The 27,858-nt window shown below is 38.5% G+C and overlaps 1 protein-coding gene across 1 annotated transcript in view; it reads right to left on the minus strand.

Annotated features, from left to right (window-relative positions):
- gpc3 (glypican 3) overlaps nt 1-27,858 on the minus strand; it is a 148,649-nt gene that overhangs the window by 43,639 nt on the left and 77,152 nt on the right. The window contains exon 3 of the mRNA XM_030146194.1: nt 7,609-8,294. Within this exon, the coding sequence (XP_030002054.1) occupies nt 7,609-8,294 (686 nt within the window). The remainder of the gene's footprint in view (nt 1-7,608; nt 8,295-27,858) is intronic.

Raw genomic sequence — 27,858 nt, forward strand, 5'->3', positions numbered from 1 at the left:
TCAGGAAAGCAAACGTCAAAGAGTGTGTGATTTGCTGAATGCACTCGTCACACCAAAGGAGATTTCAAAAATAGTTGGAGTGTCCATAAAGACTGTTTATAATGGAAAGAAGAGAATGACTATGAGCAAAACTATTACGAGAAAGTCTGGAAGATACTATTAAAGAAGAATGGGAGAAGTTGTCACCCGAATATTTGAGGAACACTTGCACAAGTTTCAGGAAGCGTGTGAAGGCAGTTATTGAGAAAGAAGGAGGACACAGAGAATAAAAACATTTTCTATTATGTCAATTTTCTTGTGGCAAATAAATTCTCATGACTTTCAATAAACTAATTGGTCATACACTGTCTTTCAATCCCTGCCTCAAAATATTGTAAATTTTGCTTCCCCACCCTGTATATATACACAAAAAAATGCAGATTGAGCATTTAATACACAGCAGTTTATCTTCAATTATTTAAATTAAACATAGAATTAAATAAATAATGACTGATGAAATGCTGCGGTGTTGTTAAAGCATGATTTATTGCTTGTTTAAAAGCATCAGTGGGTTTCACAGCTTCAAGACTGACTTGGATTCTTATGTCTACAGTAGCCTACATGTCTGAGTGGATTAATAAGTAATAAAAATGCAGCAGAGATTTAATTAGCGCTCTTGTTTTCTCGGCTAAGCAACAGTTTGCATGTGATTTGATGCGCTTCAGCTATTTTTGTGCACAAAGGCAAGACAACAACAAAAAAAAGAGATGATAAAAAAGCTAGGGTGCAAATGACAAAAAGAAACAAACGCACACAGAGATACAAGATATTAGACTTTGTCGAGCGTGTACCGACAAGACTCCTGTTGTCCAGGTTGTGTCTGTTGTAATCCTGGTTAAATCCATCATACTTCTGTCTCAACCTATTTCCTGTCTTGGTTTTCAGCCGAGGGGTCACAGGGTGATGGATGTCTCCTCCACTCTCCTGTCCTGCTCCCCCTTGGGCTTGCACTTCACACTCTCCCCTTCACTCTCCTCCCTTCTTCTCCCCCTCTCTTTGTCACGGTTTCTCTCTTCTCTTTCTCCTCAGTAACCGGTAAAAATAGAGCTTCATAAATCATGCATCTTCTCAGCATGTAAGAAGGAGAGGAAAAAGAAATGAGGGTTGGTGAAAGAGAGAAGGATGTTAAGGATGAGATGTGTAGACGGAGGAGGATGACATCAAACTCCAGGAGAGGGGTGGGAAGTTGACAGGGGAAAGGATTGGAGCTGCAGGGCTCTTGGCTGCCCTCTCTGTCTCTCTCTGAACATTGGCTGATTCACATTGGACTCGCACCAGATGGAGGAAACGAATGTTAACATGCCGAGGGAGCCGACTGGAGGACGATGAGTGGACATCTCAGCAGCAGAGTGCACGTTTCAAGTCCGTGTCCGTCCTCACACCTTAAAGACTCTTTTACACAGAGTCGATCCGTCTGTCGCCCTCGGTAACAGGGGTCTGCGCTCCTACTCGAGGGGAGGTTAAGTGAGAGATGTCGGCTGCAGCTGATGCTCTTACAATCACACCAAGCTGCAAAACTAGATTCAGCTCCACCATAGCACTGTAGAAAACATTAAAGTATTATTCACATCCAAAGGCACACATCTCAAAGGCAATAAGCAGAGTGGTGATTTTTACACACTTCTAATTCACAATCAGACAGCTTTTTTACTAAAGCAGGCCTTTGTTGGTTCCAAGGACTCACAGTTAAACACTTGTTTGGAGAAAAAGGCTTTTGCAATGTCAGAAAATCAATATGTCTGTATCTGGTTTCTGTATATATGTTGTAAATATATACAGATGACACACATATGTTTACAGATGACATTTACAAATATAGTGCAGATGTATGTGGACTGGGGCACCGTAAAGGGGGAATAAACATGAAAATTTCATGGGGCCCAGCATTCTCAGGAGGCCCAGTATAGGTTACAAGTTGTAAATACATCGCGCAAGCTCCGGCGTGCAACAGAGGAATAGAAGCCGGGAGTTGGACGTCCAAAGCGTGTTAAGTTTCACTTTTGGTTTACACCAGTTATGGTAGTTACAGCAGTTACGGAACGCCTTGTAGCAAGAGCCCACAATGTTTACCTTTCGGGGAGCTCACAATTGCTAGCGGCGCCCCAGTATGTGGATATGAATATGTGTTTAGGATGATCAGGTAATAGTTCAGGCTAGGATAACATGATTTTAGTGGATTATCTTAACCCATAAAGACTCAAACCACCACCAGCAACCAAAACCATCTACTGATCTAAACTGTTTAATACCTGTTGATCCACTAATCCTATCAATCCATGTAAATAATTGGTGTAAAATACACTTTGTCATCTTTTCATGGTCGTCAGATAGGATCCATTTGGACGTTCAGAGGCTCTGTAGTGAACATGGAAACACCGTCATCTTCTACAACATTGATTCACCAGTAAAGCCCATGGAGTTTAATCAATGAGACAATGACAGTGAATGGAGACACTTGTTTTTATGTTCAGTTAATGATATCTTTGCAGAAAAAGTCACTTTTTCTTCAGTTTTCTTTGTTTTAGATATGATAACCCTCAACTTTAATCTGAGCTTTAATAAAGATCTACATGATCAGTAAATTAAATATGGGAAAATACCTGATTTTCACTGACAAAATGCAAAATAACGGAGATAATGTTATAATAAATGGTGACAAATCACTTAATACAGGTTAAATAGAAAGAAAATTTAATTTGAGAAGTGCCACAAAAGTAGTACTGGGTCTGTATTGGTTAATTTGCCGTGTGATCTGTTTTCCAGACAAATAGTACAGATTCTGCCATTAAACAAATAAACAGGATCGTTAAACCTTTCCTTCACTGCTTTTATTCAGTATAAATGGCACAAGTACTTTTGTGATAACTGTTATCTGGTAGTATTTAACATTTTTAACAATTTTGTAATCTTCTGTCAGTTTGATTGAAATGGCAAACTGACATTAGCTCAGTAGACGCTAGCTACTGTATATCCGCAGTGAACCCGTTAGCTAATGATAACTAAAGAACTGAAAAATAATTTTGTATTTCATGACTACAAAATCAAAGGTAACACATTTATATTTATTGTTTTTAACTCCTACAAACTGTCATAATTTATTTTGAAATACAAAAGCAAGGAATTCACTCTCTCGTAGAACATATGCTGAATAAATAAAATTTTTCGGTGTGGATCAGGTAGTGACAGTAGTGATTCTTTGGTGTCTGTACTACAGACTGAGGTGGACGTTGTGAGAAACTTCTACTTTGAAGCCAAAATATTGCGATCTCCCCCTGTTGGTTGGCTGCAGTAGGTGGTAACCCCCAACTGCAAACTCAAAGTACACATCCAACAATTTCCCTTTTTTTTTTTTTTTTCCAAAAGGTGATTTCTGCTTTTTTAGGTAGATTTCATGACGTAGATATGTCCTCAAATTGTCATCTTTCTGATAAATTTGCTGTTACACAGTTACTTGATGTTGTCCCTCTGATACATGGGAGGAAACCAATCAGACTGCTCTATTAATACAGTTCTTTATATATATCAAATCTGTACACAATAAAAGTTTCTGGTTAGTCCACTGTGAGCTGTAGAAGTTTGTGTAACATGTTTGACTTTTTTTACTGAAATAATAACTGAAGAAGTCTGTAATCTGCATGTCTTGCATCTGGACTGTGCATTTAGTCTAATTCACACAGACACTTTGATAAAGCATTGGTGCAAAACATCACGCTAGGGTTTAAAAACATTTTTAGTTTAACATCAGATGCTCGCAGGATAAATTAGGGCCCTGCAGTCTTGGTAATTAATAGGAACCACTGCAGCTGTCATAGACGTGTGTACGGGAAAAAGTGGACTTGTGTTTACTTTATAGTGGAGCATATTTATTTCAGCACTCCTCTGGCTGTTGTCAAAATATTGCAATAATACTGGTCTAAAATGATGCAAAAATGTAGAGTTCTTAGTCAAACAACAAAATGCCATCACACCACAGACTAAGCCTCCTGAAACCTCTGGAAAATATATACTTTGGTTGTAACCCGCCTACATTGAATAAAAGGTGGGAAAACTGTGTTCTACTTCAAAAAACCATCATATGACATTATGTGTGTAAATGAATATCTATGTGTGCATGAAAATCTGTGCATGGTATGAGTAGATGGAGGATATTGGTTTGGATATCAGTATTATTCTACTTTTTGTCATGTTTTTACTCTTTTTGATGCTCTGGTAAACCCATATTCTCCATTTTTCATTCCACTTTTTTTCTCTCCTGTCTTACACTGTTCTTCATTTGCCTCAAATTTACATAAAGATGTCCCTTTTAATAACATTTACCTAATGTTTGTCACTCTGCCTTGCTTGTAGTTCATTATTTTTATTGTGAATTCATGTCTTCTTTCAGTCAGAAAATGGTATCTTGTGGTTATGATGGTAATGGAACAAGAAACTCTTAATAAAATCACTCTAAAAATTTGAAGGAAAATGTGATGTTGTTATAGAGATACAAATTACAGCACAGCTGCGAAACAGAAGGCAAGGGTTTGGACATCATCTCACAGCTGATCTTCTCTAACCTTAATCAAGTAGTTTTAATTGGTTAAGGCAGATCAGAAAACCATCACACGACAACCTGCAAACCTATTTTCTCTACATAATAAATCTTTACTACGTACTGTATATAATTACTGATTTTCCACTGTGATTTTCACTCAAACAACAATACAACCTTTACAGAAGAAAATCGTCTTTTCTTTGTTGGAAACTGTGTTTCATTCCTCAAGTTCATTCAGCGTAAACGTCCTACACCTTGCTGGTTATTTGAGGTGAAGTAATCAGGTATTGACTCCTGTGGGTTCGTGTCCCATAATACCTCAGCGAGACAAAATTAGCCATCAGGGAAATGATGCCTCTGTCCCTTCAGTGACACCGCTGAGAAAGGAGTGTCTCTGCAAGATTACATTCAGACACACATGACCTTGTCACAGAGCTAAACAAAACAGTGCCATAGCAGCCTTTAATCCTATAGACTGGAACCAGAGTCAGAGCCATAAACACACTGGAAAGTCATCTGCGCCCACTGGTGCCGCAGTCCTAAATAAACCCACACAGGATTTCTTTCATTTTGGATAAGGATCTCTCACACTCACAGCAAGGAGGAAAGAAAAAGAGAGAGAGAGGGAAAGATTTTCACTGTGTCAGCAATTCATGGATGTAGCCACGCCTTCATGTTGCAGAGCAAGTGAGGTCAACCTGCGTGTTAATAAATGATGGGTTCTGAGTGGAAACCTGGTCACCACTGGGATTTAGGGTGTGAGAGTGAAAAGTTCAGCAGATATAACAAGCAAAAGCACATCTAGCTCTGTAACTCTGAAAGAAAAGGGCCTTCATATTTCATGAGCGCTTCTCCCTGACTACACATGTGGGCTACGAACAAATCTGACGGTTTGATCGCAGCTGAAACCCCACACACACACACACACACATTATGGGTCAACTGCTGCTGCTGGAAGCATCTGTCTGACTGCCTGAAGGAAAACAACAAATCTACTCTATCTACCCGATCCTATAATCCAGTTTAAAGCTTAGTTTTAATATAAACCATACCACCCTTCTACTAGAGATCTTTTTATGCCTGCTTCTGTTCTACTGTGTTTATTAAAGTGAAGACAGTAAGCATATGACTTATCCTCAAATGCAAGCATATCCTCATTAAATAGGGAAATCCTCAAGCCTAAAATCGACTTTGTTGTGATGTGATAAGACTAGGTATTGGGCTGTTTACATGTAAATGTATGCAAGTTCCTTCATTACTGTTTTCCTTAAAAAACCTGTGGCAATACATGACACTAGCAAGTAAAATGTAAAAGTCTGCAAAAACTTGGATGATCAGAATTCAATCTTTTAGGTCCAATGTTCATTAAATCTCAGGGATTTGCATAGTTGTGAAAAGAAACTTTGCCGCCTTGGATCTGTGAAACCTGTAAGACCTTGGTGGTGAATGCAAACGGTAAACATTTTAATGCACCTTAATTCCTCTGTTTACCTTAGAACCGTCGAAGCTGAGGTGAGGCTGCTCTGATTATTCTCCTCAGTCGAGAAATCCTGTCTCAGTGTATTATAAACCACCACACGGTGTTCTGGTTCAGGTTGTTCAAATTTGCTGAAAAGTAATTGTCTTCCTTTTTCCTAATTTTTTTTGTGCTATTTTCAGTCTGTAATCCACTCAACAAGTACAGACAGGTGAAAATTGAAGGAAAAACCAACATGAAGTGTATTAATGAGGTGTTGGGCACCTCAGAAAAACTTCATTGGAATTGATTCTACATGTCTGGGAACGCTGCTCAAGGGATGAACACCATTCTTCCATAACATATTCACCTCATTTGGCGTTTTAATGATAATGGTGGAGAATACTGTCTAACATGTCGGTCCAAAAGCTCAAGGTTGCTTAGCTGGGTTGAGATGCAGCAAATGTGGAGGCCATTCAGTGACAATTAGTTCCATATAGACAGGAGCATTGCCATCCCTTAAGACACCACCCCCATATAGGCTATTCTTTCACACTGAAAAAACCCCCACTACTAACATCTGGCTTTTGTCTTCAGTGTGAAAGCGTACAATCAGCATTCATTCCAAATGACTCTGCAAAAGTCATTTATCAGCTCCAGCAGTGATATGTTTTTCTCCTTTCCTGGTGCAACGCTATAGCTCATGGCAGATAATTAGCCGAGCAGGAACATTATTTATTGTTTTTTTAAAGTCAGGAACAACATGTAAAGGCTATTTTGTTCTTTGTGCAAGATGCAACATAGGCAGGGCATCGAGGTGAGACAGCAGCTCCTGGTTTGAATCTGATCTGGATGTCAGTATGAAGGCAGTTAAAAGTTCAGTGTGTTATATTTAGGGAAATTTGGAGGTGGTGGTAGTGGCAGACAACACCTCACCGTGAACAATGGTGGCCATTAAAAATGCAAAAGTTCCTTCTGAAAAGTTAACCTGTTATTCCCATGTGTTTCCCATCAGAATCATTTCAGTGTAGCACAAAACAGTGGATTAGGTGATACCAGAAGCCTCATTTATACAGAACCAGGCTATTATTAGAAAACAGCAAAGGTAAGACCAAATTCATAATCATTGCCTCTTTGGCTCTTTCAATCAGTTTTAGCAGTAGAGAAATAATACTTATACTGCTGGATCCATTTAGTGTTGACTTAGCGCTGCAAAGTTTGTCGCACTGGTCTGTAGTTTTATTAAATTATTCATGACATGCACTGGTCTCAGACTGTTAGCTCATTTTAGGTATTTGCACATTTAATAGCTTGTTATTTGGATTGTGTTCTGTTGTCCAACAATTGGTTTTGTTGAGCTTTTAGCTGACGCTGTTCTGGTTAAGTGGATGTATAGAATCTGCATGTTGCTACAAGTGTTTTGTTTCATTACCACGGCAACACTGTAAATGCTAAAGTTGAAACATTTAGGAGCCTGAAATGAAACAAAAATGGAAAAAAAACAAAAAACATAACGATTCATATTTTCAGGCTGTTATATAAAAATGAAAAAAAAATGGCATGAGTGTAGTGATCTTACCAGGGTAGTGAGGCGGCTGCGGGCATTCACAGCATGTTTGAGAGACAGTTTGATCATAGAAGGAAGTCTGAGAACTACAGCCTCCATGTCCTGCTCTCCTCTCATGGCGCTGGCCAACTTCCCCAGTCCATCCACATAGATCTTCCAGTGAGGCTGCACTTCTGCCGCTCCCCCCAGGCAGCCATGCATCACAGCTTGACAGAAGCCTCTGCAGGCCGGTGGCCCCAGCATGCCCTGGCATTGCGGACAGTACCACAGCCTCAGCAGCGACCGGCTACAGTCCCGACTTGGCCGCAGGTGGTCAGTGGTGTTGACAACCTCAATGCCCAGGTTCAGTGCCTGCAAGAAGACTCGTGTCGCCAGCAAGGACCGCGACAGGCGAGTCATCATCAGTTTGGGATAAGAGCCAAATGCTCCTGAGTCCTTCCAGGCTCCTTTCAGACACTCCTCAGACACGGTGGACCCACTGCCCCCCAATAGGCGGCGGTACATCAGGGGGAACAGTCGGCTATAAAGCACTGTCACCATGTGGTCCACTGTTGAGTCCGAGCCCAGGATGTACAACGACATGTCCAAAAAGAGCTGCCCCACAGTGCTCTGGGCCCCACCTCCGAGTACTGGGAACTCTGATTTCAGCATGGCCAGAGTGGAGTTTCGACCGTGACGCAGAACCAGATCAAAGGCCTCTGTAAAAGAGCAAGAGAGCAACAGAAAAAGAAGTCAGAGGAGGTGAATGTCAGGCCATATTTGGAGAGCAGTCAGCTTTTTTGCAGTCTGCAGGTGAAGATATACTGCGGTAATCACAACAACTAACTGAGTGTCGAAAAACTGTCAGTACTTTAGCTCTGAAACATGAAAAGCACAAATAGATGCAATCTCCTTCAAACACCCATCTCATTCTTAACAATCACAGTCAGATGAAACTTCCCACGCACTGCCTTTCTATCCGTTTTCACAGGTTTTCTCGATCTGTTGTTTTCTCTAATGGGACTGCTCACACACACAGGAAAAGTGCACAAAGACATACACAATTCCACAGAAACACATGAAAGCAAAGCTTCTACAACAGATGAAAAGCAAGGTTTTGGGTTTGACCTTTGAATACAACAAAAGAGCAGACTAGAAAAGAGCTCACAGTATCTTAATAAAAAGTCCCGTAAAAAAGAGAGTATTCATCTCAGCGTACTGTAGTAGTCGACTGAGAAAAGCGTGGCCATGAGGATGTCTGCGGGGAGAAAAAGCATACAGAGCATGCAGGAGGGAGGAGTGTGGGGCTGATGTGAGGAGGGAAAATAATCAGTGGCATTTCAAGGCACAAAGTGAAGTCTTATCAACAAGGTGGCACAGGAAGCAAGAGCTCTATCATCGACCCAGTAGCAAAATGAGCGAGGACCCAACAACAGAGGGGATTTAAAGCTCCATTACTGAACTTAGCAGGGGAGCTGAGAGTCAGTGAAATGAAGCTGTGGACAGGAGAATAGCTGGTGATACTGAAATCCCATTTATACCGCAGCTAGTCCACTACATCATTTTGTTGAGAGTTATAGCCTCAACTGCTTTGTGAGGGTGGGGGCAAGGGGGAACTAGTGGTTTAGGGGACATTAGAGGACATTATTGGTTTTTATGCTACAGCAGCGTGCTATTTCATTTTTGTTATTTGATATTTTTTTCTTTGCTTGGATAGTTTAATTTCTTTCCTTCCATGCTGCTCTGAGGTCAAATGAAGCTCTTCAGAGAACGCTGATAGCTGAGTCCTTGGCCAGCATGAAGAAGAGATGTGACAGATTTGGTCTCTTTTTTTCAGGGACACATCATAGTATTTTTCTTCTCTGTGTGGTAAACCTTGGGTATATACAGAGATCTATAAGAGATGACGAAATCTCATCCCACTGACATGAGGTATGACCTTTAGAGCTTCTGAATTGAAAAAAAATATCCTCTCGTAAATTTACTATACTGTAAGATACTAGTGTTAAGGTCAGATAGTACCAAGTCAACATAAAGTGAATAAAGTGACTGAAAAAAGGATCACATCAGTATTTTATGGCTTTGGCTCTAGGTCTGGCAAAAATATGCTAAGGGTTTTGAATAAAAGCTAAGTAAAAGAACAAAATAATTATACATTTGCAGGAGTGTTTTAACCAAGGACCAAGGACCTCAGCTCCAGTATAAAACCAATGTGGAAGTATCTTAAAGGTGTAAGATCGATGATGGTCACTAGGATTGTATTCCTTAGACTCATACTGAACTTCTCTCTTAAAATACAGCCAATAATTTTGTCTCCCAGAGTCATTCATGTCTCATCTGTTTTATTTGGAGCTTCTAATAAATGATCTGGTCCATCTTTATTCTAATCATTTCTTAATTTGATCTCAGGGGAAATTTTGGTGTCTGCCATGTAGGATTTTGACTGGCAGGTCTGGGCTGTATGACAGCTCACTCATCTGCCAAACTGGACTTTCAGAGTTTTGGTTTATTTACTAAGACAATTTTTTTCCTAAGAAACACCTCAACTGTCATTATGGTTGACAGGTTCCACCAAGACAGCTTAACTGAGTCAGTAAATGTTTAGCACTAGCTGACCTCTGACCCCTCACAGCAGGTCATAAAATGTCATAGTTCCTCTGTCTCTTAATAATATACAGTCTATAATTTTAACCTTATTTATTAACTAATTTAACAAACTTAAGTTATTAGCACACAAATTGGACTGGGCTAGCAGCAAATATTAGCACTCAAATTAAACAGTTGTAATGTGTTACTGTTAGCTACAATCCACTATGTTGCTAAATAATATTTAAAACCTACAATGACAGAAAAGAAAAAAAACAGTTTGGATCTAAGTGAACTGCAATATTCACTTACCATTAACACATTAAGAATTTATCTGCTACATCCACATCTGCATCCACATCTACAGGCTAATAGCTTGTGTCGGTTAATGGTAGCCTATGTAATGTTAGCCTCCTAGCCAGATACCATGAATGTATTTAGCTCACTAGCATAACTCAGTTAATATATTAACATTATCACATCAATTATTACTATGCGTACTTCACTGCATTTTTTTTGTAGAAATAAAACAATATGAGAGGTAAACATAAGCATGAACAAACTAGCATGTTCAGTGTCTGCATTAAAGCTTAATTAAATTAAATTAAAGTAATTAAAGCTAGTTCAACTCCAATAGAGGCTTTTAATTACTAAGAAAACTGTAGATAATTATTTAAATGGCATACCCTTGTCATTTTAGATGGAAAACAAAGACCCAAGCAGGCACAATTTCACTCTAAACTTTATGAGTTAATGGAAATGGATAAGATTAAAAATTAAAAATGCTTTGGGCTGTGTGCTCATCTGGATGTTTTTGGACTGCAGTTCATGAATGTCAAGCATTGAAGTTGAAAAAACACAAAGAGGTGACAGCTGGAGCCCCCGCTGATTTCAGAGCTGTCACATAATCACACACTTTGCACATTAATGATCACTAACAAATTGCTAACTAACCACAGCTAGTGTCAGTGCTGGCTGCAATACCCAGAGGGGCAAAATGTCTACTGTACTGCTCTTCAAAACATTAGCCTAGAGCTGTGGTCTGTGGTTTGTAGGAAAAATATAGTAATTATGGTTTGTACCTTTTCTGTTACTATATAAAAGTCCCATCTAAAACACAGTACCACAGGATTATACTTGAGTATGATTGGACTATTTGACAAGCAAGTTACAGAACAGAGGCAATGTGTTTCATAAAATATGGGGCCATTTCATGTCGTGCATTGGTTTGAATATATCTGATATTTTTGTAAGAGGATCTGCATAATATAGACGTACAAGTAACATGCCTGAAGGGCATTTAGTTTTTGTCATGTGTTGGTTATAGTCTCTGCCATCTGTGAATATCCATCTATGAGCTGAAATATCCTATCTTGTTCTACCTGGTTGTATTTATTGTTCAATACCAGAAAAGCAACACACAGGAGATATCAACACGACATAACCCTGTGATTGCTTCATGTGATAAAGGAGACTATTCAGTAAAATTTGCAGTATTTTGTAAACCATTTAACCCTAAATGATCTTTATGGTGAACAATGCCAGACTCAGGCTGCAGGTTTGTGTGTGAAACTGAGTCAGAATGGAAAAAAAAAAAAAAAAAAAAAAAAAACGACGGGTGAATAAAGGTTAAAAAAATTATTTGAGGATGTCTGGGAGAGAGCGAGAAGATGCTCGCTCATCTGTTTAGATTTTCAGGATATGGCTATCCTGCTGCGTCTTCCCTCTGTGATCAATGAGCAGACAGATGTGCAGATTGCCAGCCAAGACAAGGAGACAGACTGGGAGGAGGAATGACACGCCTACACAGACACACACCCACACACAGATCAACAAAGAAATACCCTATAAAATATTCTATTCCTAAAGCTTTGCATATTTGGTTACTGATCGTAAATTCAAGGCAACAAGGGAAAAAAAAATAGGCTACATCCACCTCAGAGCGATTTGCTTCTCCTTTACTTGGTTTCATGAAAGCCTCTTACATCAAACCCTGTAATTTAGCTGCTACCTGTAGTATCTCTTATACCACAAAGGGGAGTGCCACTTTGTAATGGTAAAGAGAAAGACTAGAGGGCTCTTCATAAATGCAATTCAATGGCTCTAAGTAGCTGGGGTCACGCTAAGACCCATCGCGAGCCCATTTCCTGCATACGCTGCTCACTCTTTTTCATCAGTGAAAGCCTGTGTGGGATCATGTATCCTCTAATGGAGAGGAGAGGGGCTGTATGTCAGGGACCTCAGACACTGGATACAACCGTAGCAGGTCAAGAGCACGCATTACCAGAGCAGGAGCCAGCACAAGCATATTGGGTCGAGATTAAAATTAGCAGGAGCATTTATTTTGTCAGTGTCGCAGATGGAGGCAGGGGGATGACTGCTAGAAAACCGTCTCTCCTCTGAGACTAAAGGCCCATGTAAGACAAAGGGAAATGTCTCCACCTCTCCTCATTTACCTCTTTCCACCCATTTAACTAGCCAGCTAATGTTTTCTCGGAGGACATTGGGACGCTCAGCTTCCTTGGCCATTAAAATATGGATATCAGATCCCCTAGATTAACTCCAATATTCAACAGGTACACATAATGACGAAGATAATGTAAGGTTGTACGGCTGGTGCTTTATCTTCATGGCGGGAATATCTGCTTAATATCTTATCGTGTCATTAATTAGAAATGCCAATTAAACTGTGATCAAGCACTGCAGGTTTCAGGTTGTTCAAGGTGTGGATGCATTCTAATAAATCCATGTCAAAGGAGGTCACTTTTTCAGACTTAAAAGCTTTAAATGACTGCAGCAGTGACATAAAACAGGCTTTTCATAATCTATGAATGGCCTGTCAAGTGATCACATTTGATGTTCATGAAGCCATTAGTCTGGGTACCACATAAGTCACAACTACACTGACTGACTGACCGCTGACTGTGGTTGACACAACGGCAAGGCAAGACATGCGCTATGCCGCCTCATCAATCAACAGGCCATACACCCATTATCCCCAGGAGAGGAAAACATCAATAAATTACCCAGCCAATGAGAATAATCCATTTGGCTGATGGAGTGTCACCTCTAGCCGACACGGAGACGGATGGTGGAGCTGCTGCCACCTGGCCCTGGTGACAAAACAGTACCTGTCCAGGATGTAGAGAGAGGACTGGCAGGAGAGCTGGAAAACCATCTACAAAACAACACGCCAGCAATCTGTATGTCAGGCACAAACATAACTCCTAGGTGTCAGCTTTAATGCAACAACAAAAAGGTTCTGGCTTGTTGATCGTGCAAGTTTGACATTTTTAAGAGACCTTACGAAGCTTTAGGCAGGGTTTTCCCTTGTTTTGTACAGGGCTGTGGTGGCAGTATTTCTTTTTTTTTCTTTTTGTTTTGGCAAATTTGTTGTTATTTGGCTACAATTGTACCTCTCTGTGTATTAATTCTGAGCTGAGCATGTTTTCAGTCATCATGACTTAAATTCTTCAGTTTCAGTAAAATACCATACATGAATTCCTGCTGTTTAAGTGGACAAACTAAACATTTTTTGGGCTGACAGGCTCTAAAGACTCACTATAAATGGATTTCAGTACACTCCAGCAGCATGAATTAATGATACACAACACCCATGATTATCTCTCGCTATAAATTATTTTTTTTACACTGGCACTTTACCAGTGTAAAGTGAGTACTTGTCGACATGTACTCCAATTTTGTATTTAATATCACAATTAATGCTTTTCTAAAGATTATTTCCAGTTTACTTATTCTCATGAAAAACAGCTATGTGGTTTCTTTTCATAGGAAAAAAAATGTCAGCATGTTTTGCAGTTTCTTCAGCTTAGGTTCTTTTGTGCAGACTTGGTAATATTTTTTTATTCTCTGAACAAGCAATGAAGTAAACCCGAACATTGCAGAGAATGGATTTGTTCATTCTTTGCAACACTTATGGCGGAAGAAACATTCACATCTTTCACACACAGTAAAAGTACTGATACCACACTGAATATTACCGCTGTAGATGTTTAATATTGAGATAATTTGTTCATTGTGTAAACTATCGTTAATTATCTACATCTGTGCATCATGTTCTATAATAACATCTAGCAGATAATCATATCATCATTATGTTGCTGTCTGCATATCTGTTAAAAGTCAACTTTTCATGCAACAAGCCAGTTTTCATCTGTTATTATACAGGATGTTCTACTCCAACAGAGGTTTTAAGAGTTTTTTGTTGTTGAAGGTAGGAGGCAAAATACCTCAGTTCTTCAGTTCATCATAAATATTCATTGACAACTAAATATATGAGTACTTTAAAAAAGTGTTAAAGTGAAAATCAGGTGCTAGTGAAGGATAGGACAAGGTGTGGATGAAAAAACAATGAATACATTTCTAAAAACGAAATCCACAGAGCAGAATGGTAGTCAGGAGGAACAGGAGGCAGGCAGATACTGATAATGAAACACTTTATTAAAAAAAAAAAAGAAAAGAAAGAAACTTTAGATCCTTACAGACTTATATTCAACACTATTTAACCCTTTAAGACCCACAAGTACTTTTGTCACAACTTCCAAATTTTTTTTTTTTTTTTTTTTAACTTTCTCAAGTGATTTATCACCATTCATTAAAATATCCTCCTCTACATTTTCCACTTTTCACTGAAAATTTAATTTGATGATCATGTAGATGTTCATAGAAGCTCAGAGTAAATTCAAAGATTACTGATTGTCAAGTGTCTACAACCACTGTCATTTATCAAAGTACATGTTTTTTTTTTTTTTACTGGTGAATCAATGCTGTAGAAGATAAGTGTTTCCATGTTCACTACAGAGCCTCTGAACGCAGAGTTAGAGTTTAGTGGAGTAAAACATCATATTTGCCTCAGCTGTAATGGAGAAGAAGTAGGGCCTGGTGACAAAACGATAACTATATCACGACATAACTTTTCCTCTATAGAAATATGAGACATGCTCGATACAATTTCAATAGAATTAATTCGTCCATGTTTTGACAGACACTAATCATAATCAAGTAGCACCACACCAAACCAATCTCACTAGAGCCAAGTTAGGTTGATGCACACAGCACAGGCGTAAGAGCAGCCGTACCAAACAGGCTAATGTTTGGGCTGCAGCGGCTGTTCCTTCAGGAAAAAATATGACTGAGAACTTGGGTGACCAGGTTACCAAAAAGTAGGGTGGGAACAGTTTCATTTCGGGGCTTCAATACAATATGGAGGTGAACCGAAGGAATAATACATGTAGCCTATGTGAAGAACACAACCACCTTTCCTTAAGTTTCACTTTCGGTTTCATACCAGTCAGTTAAGGAACACACCCCCACGTATATACCCTTGGGTATTGTTTCATGAAGATGGTCTGTTTTGTTTGTGTACTCTTTAAAAACTTGAAACCTTTTTCCTGCTGGTCAGACTTTTAGTTTAGTTTTAAATACATGTACCTGTTTTATTTATCTGAAACAGTTGTATAATGTTCTTCAACACATCTGTCATGTTCAACCTCTGACAGAAAATAAATCATATTTAAATCAAAAATAACCTTCTGATGTCTTCACAACTAACTTATGAGTAATGGAAAATTAAGCTAGTCAAAAATGGTGATTTGATTCATATTGCGATACATACCGATATCATCTGATATGAAAATAATTATCATGGTATGATTTTTTTTCCGTATCGCCCATCCCTAAGTAGAAGCATAAAGTTGCATAAAATGGAACTTCTTATTTACTTACTTAAGTAAAGCACAAGTACTTCACATCGGTCCTGAGTACTTGAGGAAAAGTTACTGACACTCCACCACTGCAGATGAACACGTGTACGGGTAACACACACTCATACCTCCCAGCAGCATTCACACATGATTTTATGAGCCTGTCTACAACAAAGCAGCATCTGTTCATTGACTGTAAACAATATGTTGTTGTTCCAGACACATTTCACTCAGCTCCCACTGCGGGGCCTGTCCCAGGTAACCTGAGAGCTGCTCCACCTGATTAGCTGCTCTTGCGGGACCAATGTGCGTTTGAATCCGGGTGCCGGGGGCTTACGGGATGGCTGCAGCGATACAGGGTGGGGTGGGCCAATTCCAGGAACAAAGCAGGCAGGATGCTGGTAAGGCCCAGATAGCATCACCAGCCGACCATGAGGACCAATGGACAGCGATGAGACGTGTATTAGGTTACTCCATCTGTTATGGAGCACCTCATTGCGCACACACAAACACCCGCACGCAGACGCACATAACGCCGTCACACAGCGCACAGCGGTCACCAGGTGGTGACAGTGTGGGCGAGCATTTGGCAAACTATAGTGGAAGGGCAAGGTGTAAGTCAGGTGTAAGGACTACACCTACACACACATACTGAGATTCCCCTTTCTCATTCATTTAGCTGCCTCCCCAGGAGCTTCAGGAAAATGTTTCCCCACCACAAGACAAAATAAAAAGCACATTCATCCTTTGGTTTTATTAACCTGTAGCCTGCATTCACAAAATAAGAGGAGGGGGTTCCCTTTCGGCAGAGGAGATCCAAATCTGTGCTGTAACTTCGTGTACGAATGCATCATGTCTACATATCAAATAACAGGGGTTCCACCAAGACTAAAACTAAAATGATACTGAAAATATAATTGTGTTAACTGAAATAAAATAAGAAATTCAATGACATGTGACAACTATCCTTGCATTATAATCTGAAATCTTGGTTTGACATTTGTCCTTTAGCAACAAAATCTGATCCTTTCATCCTTGAGTCCATGTGAATGTTTGTGTCAAATCTGAAAAAAGTGCCAATATGCCATTCATTTAGATAATAATAGTAATACAATAATAGTAATAAAAGTAGATAATAATAAAAGTACTAGTAATAAAAACCAACCATCACATTGATGAACCATAGAGATGCACTGCGGACACGTCAGTGTTAATAGTTCATGTTGTGCAAGAATAAAATACCTTTGCACAATGTAAGACCTTAAACCTCCAAGACCTAAACAACTGCCAGCAAACAGAAGTATTTACTAATACTAGAAAAGCACTCGGAGAGCGCAGACCTCCGCCAAGGCAGATCAGTGACCCCCCCCCCCCCCAATCACCACCAAATTTAATCATTTGTTCCTTGTGCCAGTATCAACATTTCCCGAAATTTTCATCCAAATCCATCCATAACTTTTTGAGTTATCTTGCACACGGACAGACAGACAGACAGACAGACAGACAGACAGACAGACAAACCAACGCCGGCAAAAACATTACCTCCTTGGTGGAGGTAAATAAAATGCTTAATAACTTTTGAGCCACTAATCCTAGCAATACATATCAATACATAACTGGTGTAAAATACTTTCTCATCTTTTCATGGTTATCAGATATGACCCATTTGGACCTTCAGAGCCTCTGTAGTGAACATGGAAACACTGTCATGTTCTGCAACATTGACTGAATGTAAAACCCACATCACTTAACATTGGCTGTAGATGCTGTTTTTATGTTAAGTTATGATATTATTATTGGAACTTTTATGATTTTTTTTGTTTTAGGAGCATCCACGTAATCAGTAAACTACATATATAAAAACACCAAATTTTTACTAACAAACACAAATTGCAGAGGATAATATGATAATCAGTTGTGATAAATCACCAAAGAAAGAAAAAATGTAAGGAAAATGTAACTGAAAGTCACCACGAAAATAGTTCTAGGCCTTTCAGGGTTAAAACAATAGTTTCATTAATCATGCATTATGTCATTTTTTTTAGCTTCTATAGTTTGATGATCACAGGGTAAAATACTTTCTGTCTTAACTAATTGGCTCATTTTGGTCTCATTTTCTCTGTTGGTAAATAGGTTTTGCTGCAGAAAAGGAGGACTAAGCTGTGTATTTTTAAACTTTTAATTATCATAACAACAATTTACATTGCTCAGAAGACCTCAACTCCTCCTCCCACCTGAGTCCCTCAGCTGCAGAGGATGTGAAAGAAAACATGCCTCATATATCATCTAAACCAGGGGTGTCAAACATGCGGCCCGCGGGCAAAAACAAGCCCACCAAAATATTAGCAGTCAAGGGCGTAAAGCTCATTTTAGCCCAATTTAATCTCAAGTGGGTTTGACCAGGGAAGTAATAGCAGAATAACCAATAAATAATGACAACTCCAAATTACAAAAATATACAGTATATAGCAATATTATGCTTGTTACTAGATGGTTTTTGCCTTTATTGGTCCATTGCGATCTGTAATGCACATGTACAAATGATAAGTTGAGGCATAATATTGTTAAAATTGCACTTTTTTTTCTTGAGAAATTTCAGGTTGTTCAGGTTATTCCCATTTTTTGTGAAAGGATAGTTTGCACATATAGACATTTTCATTATAGAATTTTCCCTTTTTCTACTAAAACAAAGAGAAAATTGGGAGTTGTCATTATTTATTGGCTCTATGCTATTATTTTAACCCATAAAGACCCAAACATCCACTGGTGACCAAAGCCATCTACTGATGTACAGGGTTTAATACCTGATGAGGTATTAATCCTATCAATACATGTAAATAATTGGTGTAAAATACAGTTTGTCATCCTTTCATGGTCATCAGATATGGCTCCGTAGTTACCATGGAAACACCATCATCTTCTGTAACATTGATTCACCAGCAAAACCCATGGAGTTGGATTAATGACAGTGGATGGAGACGCTTGGTTTATGTGCAGTTAATGATAGATTTTACTCAAAAAGTCACTTTTTCTTCAGTTCTCTCCATTTCTAATCTTTGAATTTAGTGTTTTCATGAACATCTAGATTAAATAAATTAAACATCACCACTAAAATTTAATCATTTCTTCCTTGTGCCAGTATCGACATTTCCTGAAAATTTCATGAAAATCCGTCCATACCTTTTTGAGTTATCTTGCTAACAAACAAACACGCACGCATGCAAACACACAAAGCAAAGTGATCACAATACCTCCTGGCGGAGGTAATAACCTCAGCCATTACACTTGGCTGAGGTAAAAATACAAAATAATGAGGGTAATATTGTAATAAATGGTGACAAATCACCAAAGAAAGGTTAAATAGAGAGTAAGGAACTGCCACAAATGTAGTTCTGGGTCTTTATGGGTTAATGTTTTGGCCCATATGAGATTAAAATGGGCAGTATGTGGTCCCTGAACTGAAAATGACTTTGACAGCCCTGGTCTAAACCATCCCTTGAACATTCAGATTTAGTGAAGCTCACTGTGCTGTTTGAAATGGCTGTAACAGAAGTCCGAGAGCAATAGTCGCCGTCCAAAATTACCCCTGTTTTTTTGTGTCTCAACAAAAGACAGGATGTTGTGGACATGCACACAGACCAATACTGCTGTTCCAGGCTGATACAGAATACACCAGGTTGCCTCGTCTGCCTCCATATTTCTGTCTTTTACCATTGACTCCATTGATCTCTGGCTCTGCGGTCTGAGCCGAGGTCAAAGTTGAGTCCCTCTCTATCTGGGGCCCGGCAATCTGGCGCTGTCAGAGGACACAGAGTACAAGGCAAAATAGAGGACGTGGTAAGGTGGGAAGGATGTGGGGGCAAAAGTGAACTGGAACAAACACAGCTGAGAGGCTGGAGGGGAGGGGAGGGGAGGGGTGGGTTTGGTGAAAGTGCCAGGACGTGGAGAGAGAAACATTCAGCGAGTCGCTCTTTGAAGCTGCATTCAAAGGCAGCTGGAGTCAAGCACTGCCAGCGCTGTGAGACACATCACTACACCTCTCGCCAAAACTCAGCCACGGGTGAGAGAGACCTGACACTCCAATCAAACGCTCCCCTCGCAGACAAAATACACATAGACCAGATACATCTTCGGACTCCGAGGAATCCTACCACTCAGAAAAGTGATACTTGAGTGAAAGGCTATTCCAATAATGGATTCATTTTCCAGCACACAGACCGAGACAGAGACAGGACACACAAACACACACACACACAAACACACACACAAACACACCCAGGGCTCTTGTTGCTCTCCAGGGTTGTGATACGAGGATGAATGTGGAGAAGGTTAGAGTAGAGACGAAGGAGGTCACGACAAACACGGCTCAAGTACCCCACTCCAAATCAAGCATCCAAGCTCTATTAATCCTATAAGGATCTCCAAAAAAGACCCAGCGCTTGAATATGAATGCACTCCCACTCATTCACCCTCAGTGTATCTTTCATGCTCGCACGCATAACGCCCATGCATCGGCTTAATTCTCCACAGTTCACTCTGAAACAGAAACAAACCTTACAGAAGAAATATTTGCATTCCTTCTTTCATAAAGTGCTTAAATAATACGAAATTGATGAGATTCTTTCTTGTTTGAAGTTAGGCTATGACATAAAAGAGCAATGAGCAGAAGTGAAGCGAACTTATAAAGAAAGCAGAGAGTGGAGTGTTTTTGAAGTTTCTGGAAACAGATGGGTGCACAGTGTGAGATAGAGTGTGAGAGATGGAGAGAGGAGAAAGAGATGGAGTGAAACAGGGAGAGGGTGCCGGAGGAGGGATGGAAGGATGGACGGCTGCTGTCTAATTGTGAATGCAAAGTTGGTACAAGACAAAGAACTTCCAGAGAATTACACAGTGACACCGAAATGATCACAGCCGCTTTATCTGACCTGCAGCGAGAAGCTCCCATGCCTCACTGTGTGTTTAGAGTCAATGTAACCTTAGTATATGAGAGGTTAATATAAAAACATACCATATTACATCCATTAATGTGTGTTCCTTCATTAACCTTTGAGACGTTTGTTCATGTCTTTGCGGCATTTAATAAAAGATTAGAAAAGCCTGTGTTTCTAGTTTAATAGTTACTTGTACACTGTAAAAAATGTCAGTTACTTAAGAACTGTATAGAAATAAAGTGACATCTAATATTATCAAGTAGACTCAAAATAAGAAAATTCAAATATGTTACACAAATATTCTCAAAAAATTGTTGATTCACTTGATATTTCCCAAAAATTCATTTAGATTTGTCACAGGATGTTTATATGTTAACAAAATTTTTAGGTAAACGCTAGTTAGCTAAAATTATGAATCATTACATTAGCACTTCAAGGAAAGATTAAAACTTTCTAAAATCCAACTATTAAACTAAGACAGTCAAGTGAAAATATTACTTGACCTATAGTGAATATATATGTATATGTCTTTCCAATGTTAACAAGATGACAAGGCTGGAAATTATATATCATACATGGTTTACATGAATGCATACATGATTGCAGGTGTGTCCTACAAAAATACTGATCCTTTAGTCACTTCACTGAGGGGTGGTAAAAAAAAAAAAAAAAAAAGGTAGTTTCAGTAAAATATTGACTTTTATTTCAATGTTGGTCGTATCCTGATGAAGTGGGACACGCAGTATTCAACAGACAAATAAAAGACTCTCATCTAAATGTAACATCATCTTGGATGTTTGATCAGTGTCTGTTGTTCTTTATCAGAAAATGCTGAAAAACAGTAATATAGAAATAGTGACTGGGGTATCACTGGCCAAAATGGAAGAGGGGGTGGGGGTCACATTTTGATGCCTCCTTCTTGTACAGAAGTGACTGAAAGATCACATTTTTTATTCTTTTTTAATAGGATACACCACAAATCAGTACCTTCTTTGCTACATGTGTTGCTATATTTTTCACTTTTCTTGACATTTTAAAGACACTGGAATGTTGTACATAAACACTGTCACCCAGAAAGGTGGAATAAAATATTTTTCCTCTTCTCATCAAATGACTGTGACAATGTGGTTCATCCTTGATAGATAAAGTGTAAATGGGACTCAGTATGTGACAACTTCTTGGGCGCATATATATATATATATATATATATATATATATATATATATATATATATATATATATATATATATATATATATATATACACACACACACACACTCAAGCACTGTATTGTATCTTTTTTTCCCTTTACTTAAGTGGGTTTAAAGGTAGGTAAGAAAGATGAATGTGTCTGAATCTATCTATCTATCTATCTATCTATCTATCTATCTATCTATCTATCTATCTATCTATCTATCTATCTATCTGTCTATCTATCTACCTGTCTATCTATTCATTATTGTATCTTTTTTTCCTTTTACTGAAGTGGGTCTAAATGTAATTAATAAATGCTTTAAATATGTTTAATTCAGCTTAATGGTTGTTGCCTTAAGCCTCTTCAGTGTTGTTTTTATTTATTTCCTAAATACTAATTTCAGTCCAGTCAGATTTTTCTAGTTACACACTAAAGCCTGTTTTTTTTTAATAACATGACATGTGAGATGTGCTTTGATACACTGCTGCATCCTCTTTAGTCTTGCTGCAGTGTGGTTTAATATTACATGAAGATGACTTACTCTTATCTTCTGTTGTGAATCAGATGGGCGGACTGTACGTGTTAGTGTGTGATTGTGTTTGTAATTGAACGCCTGAATGCCTGAGGGTTGAAGGACACCACTGACAGTTTCATCACAGAGCTGCACAGAGTACTGTAAGGTGGAACCCGAGGACACTGCTTCCATGTGTCAGTAAGGGTTCAAATGTGACTCGCTGGGTGTCGTTCATGGTGCAAAGAGTTAATTGTTCTGACTTAGAATGGGAATGCATTAACAAATCCACTTTAGTGGAATATTTCAAGTGCACTCTTAAAGCATAAAGACCCAAACATCCATCCCCGACCAAAACTATCTCCTGCTCTTAACTGTTTAATATGTGTTCATCCACTAATCCTGTCAATACATGTAAATAAATTTGGTGTAAAATGCAGTTTTTTCATCTTTTCATGGTCATCAGATATGGATCAATTGGATGTTCAGAGGTTCCATAGTGAACGTGGAAACGCAAACATTGATTCACCTGTAAAACCCATGGAGTTGGATCAATGACAGTGGATGGAGACACTGGGTTTATGTTCAGTTAATGATATGTTTTACTGAAAAAGATACGTTTTCTGCAGTTTTCGCTGTTTCTGATATAAAAACCCTCAACTTTAATCTGAGCTTTTATGAACATGTTCATGATCAGTAAATTAAATACAGGAAAATTTCTGATTCATACTGATAAAACGCAAAATACAGAGGATAATATTGTGATAAATGGTGATAAATCGCTTAAGAAAGGTTAGATATAGAGAAAATTTCATTTGGGAAATGAAAAAAAAAGTAGCACTGGGTCTTCATGGGTTAACTTTGGAATAGAAGGGACGGCCTCAGGGTGAAATAGCACGCCAGCAGAGTCAGACTTTAATGTGAAACATGAAAATGTGGAGGATTTTAACACTTGTACTAAGAACAGGAGTTGAGGAAGAAACGCTCTAGCTGGGCTCTGGAGGCTGACAGAAAGAAAGTCTAACAAGCATTAAAATACAAGGAGCGAAGAAAAAGTGGTGCAGTCCAGCAACAGCCTGCAAACTTCAGCTAAAAGGTTATCAGGACTGCTGTCACCAACGAGGATGATATCAGGGCTGGAAATTGCAGTAAGGAGGGCACGGAGGTCAGATAACTGGGGAGGAAAAAAATAAGAAGGATATATTGGAAAGAGCCAGAGGCTACTGAAATGAGACAGCAGAAAGTGACTTATGCTGATTTAGAATCAGTGTTTAAAAGGCTAAACAGACCAAGAAAGAAACACTCTGTGAAACTTAGGAAGTCATCAGAGTAAAGCTACTGTGAACACAAAGCTTTGGAGTTTGAGAAGGGAAAGGAGGCAGCTGTCTTGCAAAACAAAGAGAATCTGGAGGAACGGCAACAAGTTTAACAGTGAGTGCAAAGCGGAAGACAGCTCACAAAGCAAGACATCAAAAGATGACAGAGTGTACGGCTGTTTTAAGTCCAAACTGGAAGAATCCCTGATCGCACTCACAACCACAAAGTATGTGACAAAGGAATGCAGAAAGAAAGAAAGCAAAGACAGCGTTTTGCAAAACACTCATTTAAAATTAATACATTCTTTAGTGACTTGTCCTTGTGGAGAGAAGGTAGGTGTACATCAAATCTGCATTCACTCAACAATGTTTACCATCATTGTTGCACATTTTGTGACAGTTTAAATAAAAATCCAAACATATCCTCCTACACTTGATGCTCGACTAGTCTGCTGCTTCTGTCATGACCATGGTTTTATGCCGCATCAACACTAATGTGGATATTTTACAAAACAGTTATTTTTCTTAAAATTTGGGCTTCTCGTCCACATGCAAACAGGTCACAAAAAGGGAAAATGCTTTTCAGAGAGAAGATATTTGGAAACTCCCATCATACCCCATTTTACACATACCTGTTTCGTCTTTGTAAAGTGAACCTGCAACTGAAACATCAGATCCATGTGTATAAATCAGAGAAACACCTGCAGTAGATCGAGGTCAGCACAGACCGAATGGGCCAGTGATACAGCCAAATCCACATCATGTAAAGAACACACTTCGACAACCACAACCAACCTTTAAGGTGACGAGAGTTTATATCTTAACCTGATGTTGCTGCTTCACCTTCATGACAGATTAAAGCCTCTGTGTCTGATGTGTCCAGTTTTAGACGTGTCCACAATCTACCACAGAGGTGTCACACTCATTTTAATTCAGGGGTCACATCCAGCCCAATGTGACCTCAAAGGGGCCAGACCAGTAAAATAATAATATAACTTCTATATAATAACAATTCCAAACTTTTCTCCATGTTTTAGAGTGAAAAAGTAAAACTGAAGTATGAAAATGTTTAAATCTACAAACTATCCATTAAAAAAAAATTGAATAACATGAACGATTTGAAATTTCATAAGTGAAATAAACAACTTTAACAATATTCTACCTCAGTTTATCCTTTACACATGTGCATTACAACTTACAGATCACAGTGGATCTACAGATACACAAAACATTCAGTAACAGGTAGAATTTTGGTAAAACTGCGTTTACTTCTCTTAAGACTTTTCAGGTTGTTCGTATTTATTTAGGTTATTCACATTTTGTGTGAAAAGATAGATTGTAATTGTAAACATTTTCATGTAATTTTACTTCTTTACACTAAAACAAAGAGAAAAATGTGGGGTTGTCATTAGTTACAGGTTCAAATAATAGCATTTTAGTATTTTGACAACATTGGTTTTTAATATCGTCAGTGTAATTTTAGCATATCACAAATTCACCCCACAAGTCAAACTGGACCCTTTGGCAGGCCGGTTTTGGCCCATGGGCCGTATGTTTGACACCTGTGATCTACCAGAAACAATGGATTGTTTCAGTGTTGTTGTGTAGACAGTGGTACTTGACACATTTTTTGTTTTTTTTAATGAAGGAACAAATGATCTATTTAATGTAGACAGGGTATTATATTCTTTATATATAGTACAACTGTAGCTCTGGAGAACTGTATTCAACATGCACACACATAAAAAAAAAAAAAGTTTGACTGAAAAGAGTGTCTAGTGTGTTTTTTAACAGACCACAGTGCTGGAGCTCGTCTAACATCAGCAGGAAAACGGTTCCATTCATAAACACTTAAAGCCATCTCACCAGACTTTGAACATGCTCTAGTACATGAAGGAGGGTTCCACCTTGTGACCGGAGATCTGCTGGGACCGTAAACAGACGGCGTGTCTGAGATGCAGTTTGGAGTCAGACCAGAAAGTGCCTTGTGCAGCGAGAGGAGGATTTTGAATAGTATTCTGAAAACAACTAGCAGCCAGAGAAAGTATCAGGAGACTTATAGGGAGTTATGTAGACTGATTTTTAGTCCGTGGTCAAACTACATTGCAGTGTATGGATTTGTTTTGTTTGGAAAACTCATACACAGAGGGTTCCAGAAGTAGCCCAGACCAGGAGAAAAAGCCTCAGATACTGGAGATGTTGGAAAAAGGAATAACTGTGGAACATATGAGCCTTGAAACACATTCACTATTCATGATTCCTTCTCAGTTTTCCATCTGTTTGATTATTTTAAGTGATCTGGATTCATGAAATACTTGTCTTGGTTGAAAATCTTCTTTTTTTTTTTTTTTGGTCAGATTATCTAATGAAAACATGCAACAAGTGTTCTTCAGCACTCTTCAGTCTACCCACACAGACGACGCAGAAGCAGGAGATCAGGCTTTTTGTTTGGTTGATGCAACAAACAATGGAAACAGAAGAGTAGAACAATATGGAACAGCAATTTTATTTATTTATTTTTCTACTGTTTCTTGCACTGACATTGACCTTTTACATTTATATGCTTGAGAACATACGTGATCTTACAAATGTCACTGTATTGAGTGTAATGTTGCAATTGATTTACTGAATTCACTATTACTATTCTGACAATAGTATATTTCACTGAACACGACACTGTGGCAATATATTATTCTTTAAAGCAACTATAAAGATCTAATGTTGTGAACAATGTGTATAACAGTGGGACGAACAAAACCGATGTATACATGTGAATATAATCCCATAAGAATAGTTAAAATACAGTATATAAAACTAATCCAATACAGAAATGGAATAGAATATTCATGTATGTGTGTATAATCTTATGATATGATTTCAACATTAATGTTATACTGACTGAGATATTTTGTATCCATACATGGATGTTCATTTATGCTCTGTCAAAACTGTAGATGGTTTCATAACCTTTTAATGAAGAAATGAGTAGCTGTGAAGCTTTTTTACTAAATTATTAATGATTTAGTGTGTAACTGCCGTTCTCTAAAAAGACTCTGCTACATAACACATTTCTCTGTTTTATATCGATGTTTGTTTTGGACATCCTCCTCCCTTTTGCCGATGTTTTATGACAGGTTGTATCCAGTGTTAAAGTGCATTACAGCTCCTTTTACCACAGGTTCATAAAGTTTTTCAGCTCAAGAACAAAACAGAATGAGAATCAGTTCTCAACTAACTTACCTGGTTAAATAAAGGTTAAAAAATAAATACATAATAGAACTGTGTCGTTTCCCCAAGACTCTAATGTACAAAAATGATTTATGAACATAACATTCATTGTCAAGAAAACAGTGAAACAAAAAAAGGGGAAAAAAATCTGTTTGTTTTGGAGGCAGAGAAAGCATCAGAAATCAAGGTTATTTCAGTAAAAGTACATCAGAAAAAATAAGTAATTTAAAGGTAAAGTTGAGCCTTCTAATTCTGCAGACTCTTTGAAAAATGTTATGTTATTAAAGAATATTATATAATTATGTTTTTTTCTCTTTTAATGAGACCAGTATTGAATTTCTTTGTAAATTACTGGATAGATTACCACTATAGCACTGCATCAAATCATATATTATTTGTTATTACCTCTGCCAAGGAGGTTATGTTGGTTTGTCTGTCTGTCTGTGTGCAAAATAACTCAAAAAGTTACGGACGGATTTGGATGAAAATTTCAGGAAATGTTGATACTGGCACAAGGAACAAATTATTACATTTTGGTGGTGACCGGGGGCGGGGGCACGGGCACGGGCACAGGCACGGGGGCCCACTGATCTGCCTTGGTGGGGGTCTGCGCTCTCCAAGTGCTTTTCTAGTTTTATCAAAAAATTGTTTTGCATGTCAAATAAATGTACTGCAGTAGAAAAAGTTTGCAGTAGACGTAAAAAAAACCCAAAAGCAGTATATATTTAAAAAATTGCCTCCATATTGTACTTCAGTACAGTACTTGAGTAAATCTACAGCAACAATGCTTATA

This window comes from Sphaeramia orbicularis, chromosome 10 (assembly GCF_902148855.1).
Source record: "Sphaeramia orbicularis chromosome 10, fSphaOr1.1, whole genome shotgun sequence".
Classification (NCBI taxonomy): Eukaryota; Metazoa; Chordata; class Actinopteri; order Kurtiformes; family Apogonidae; genus Sphaeramia; species Sphaeramia orbicularis.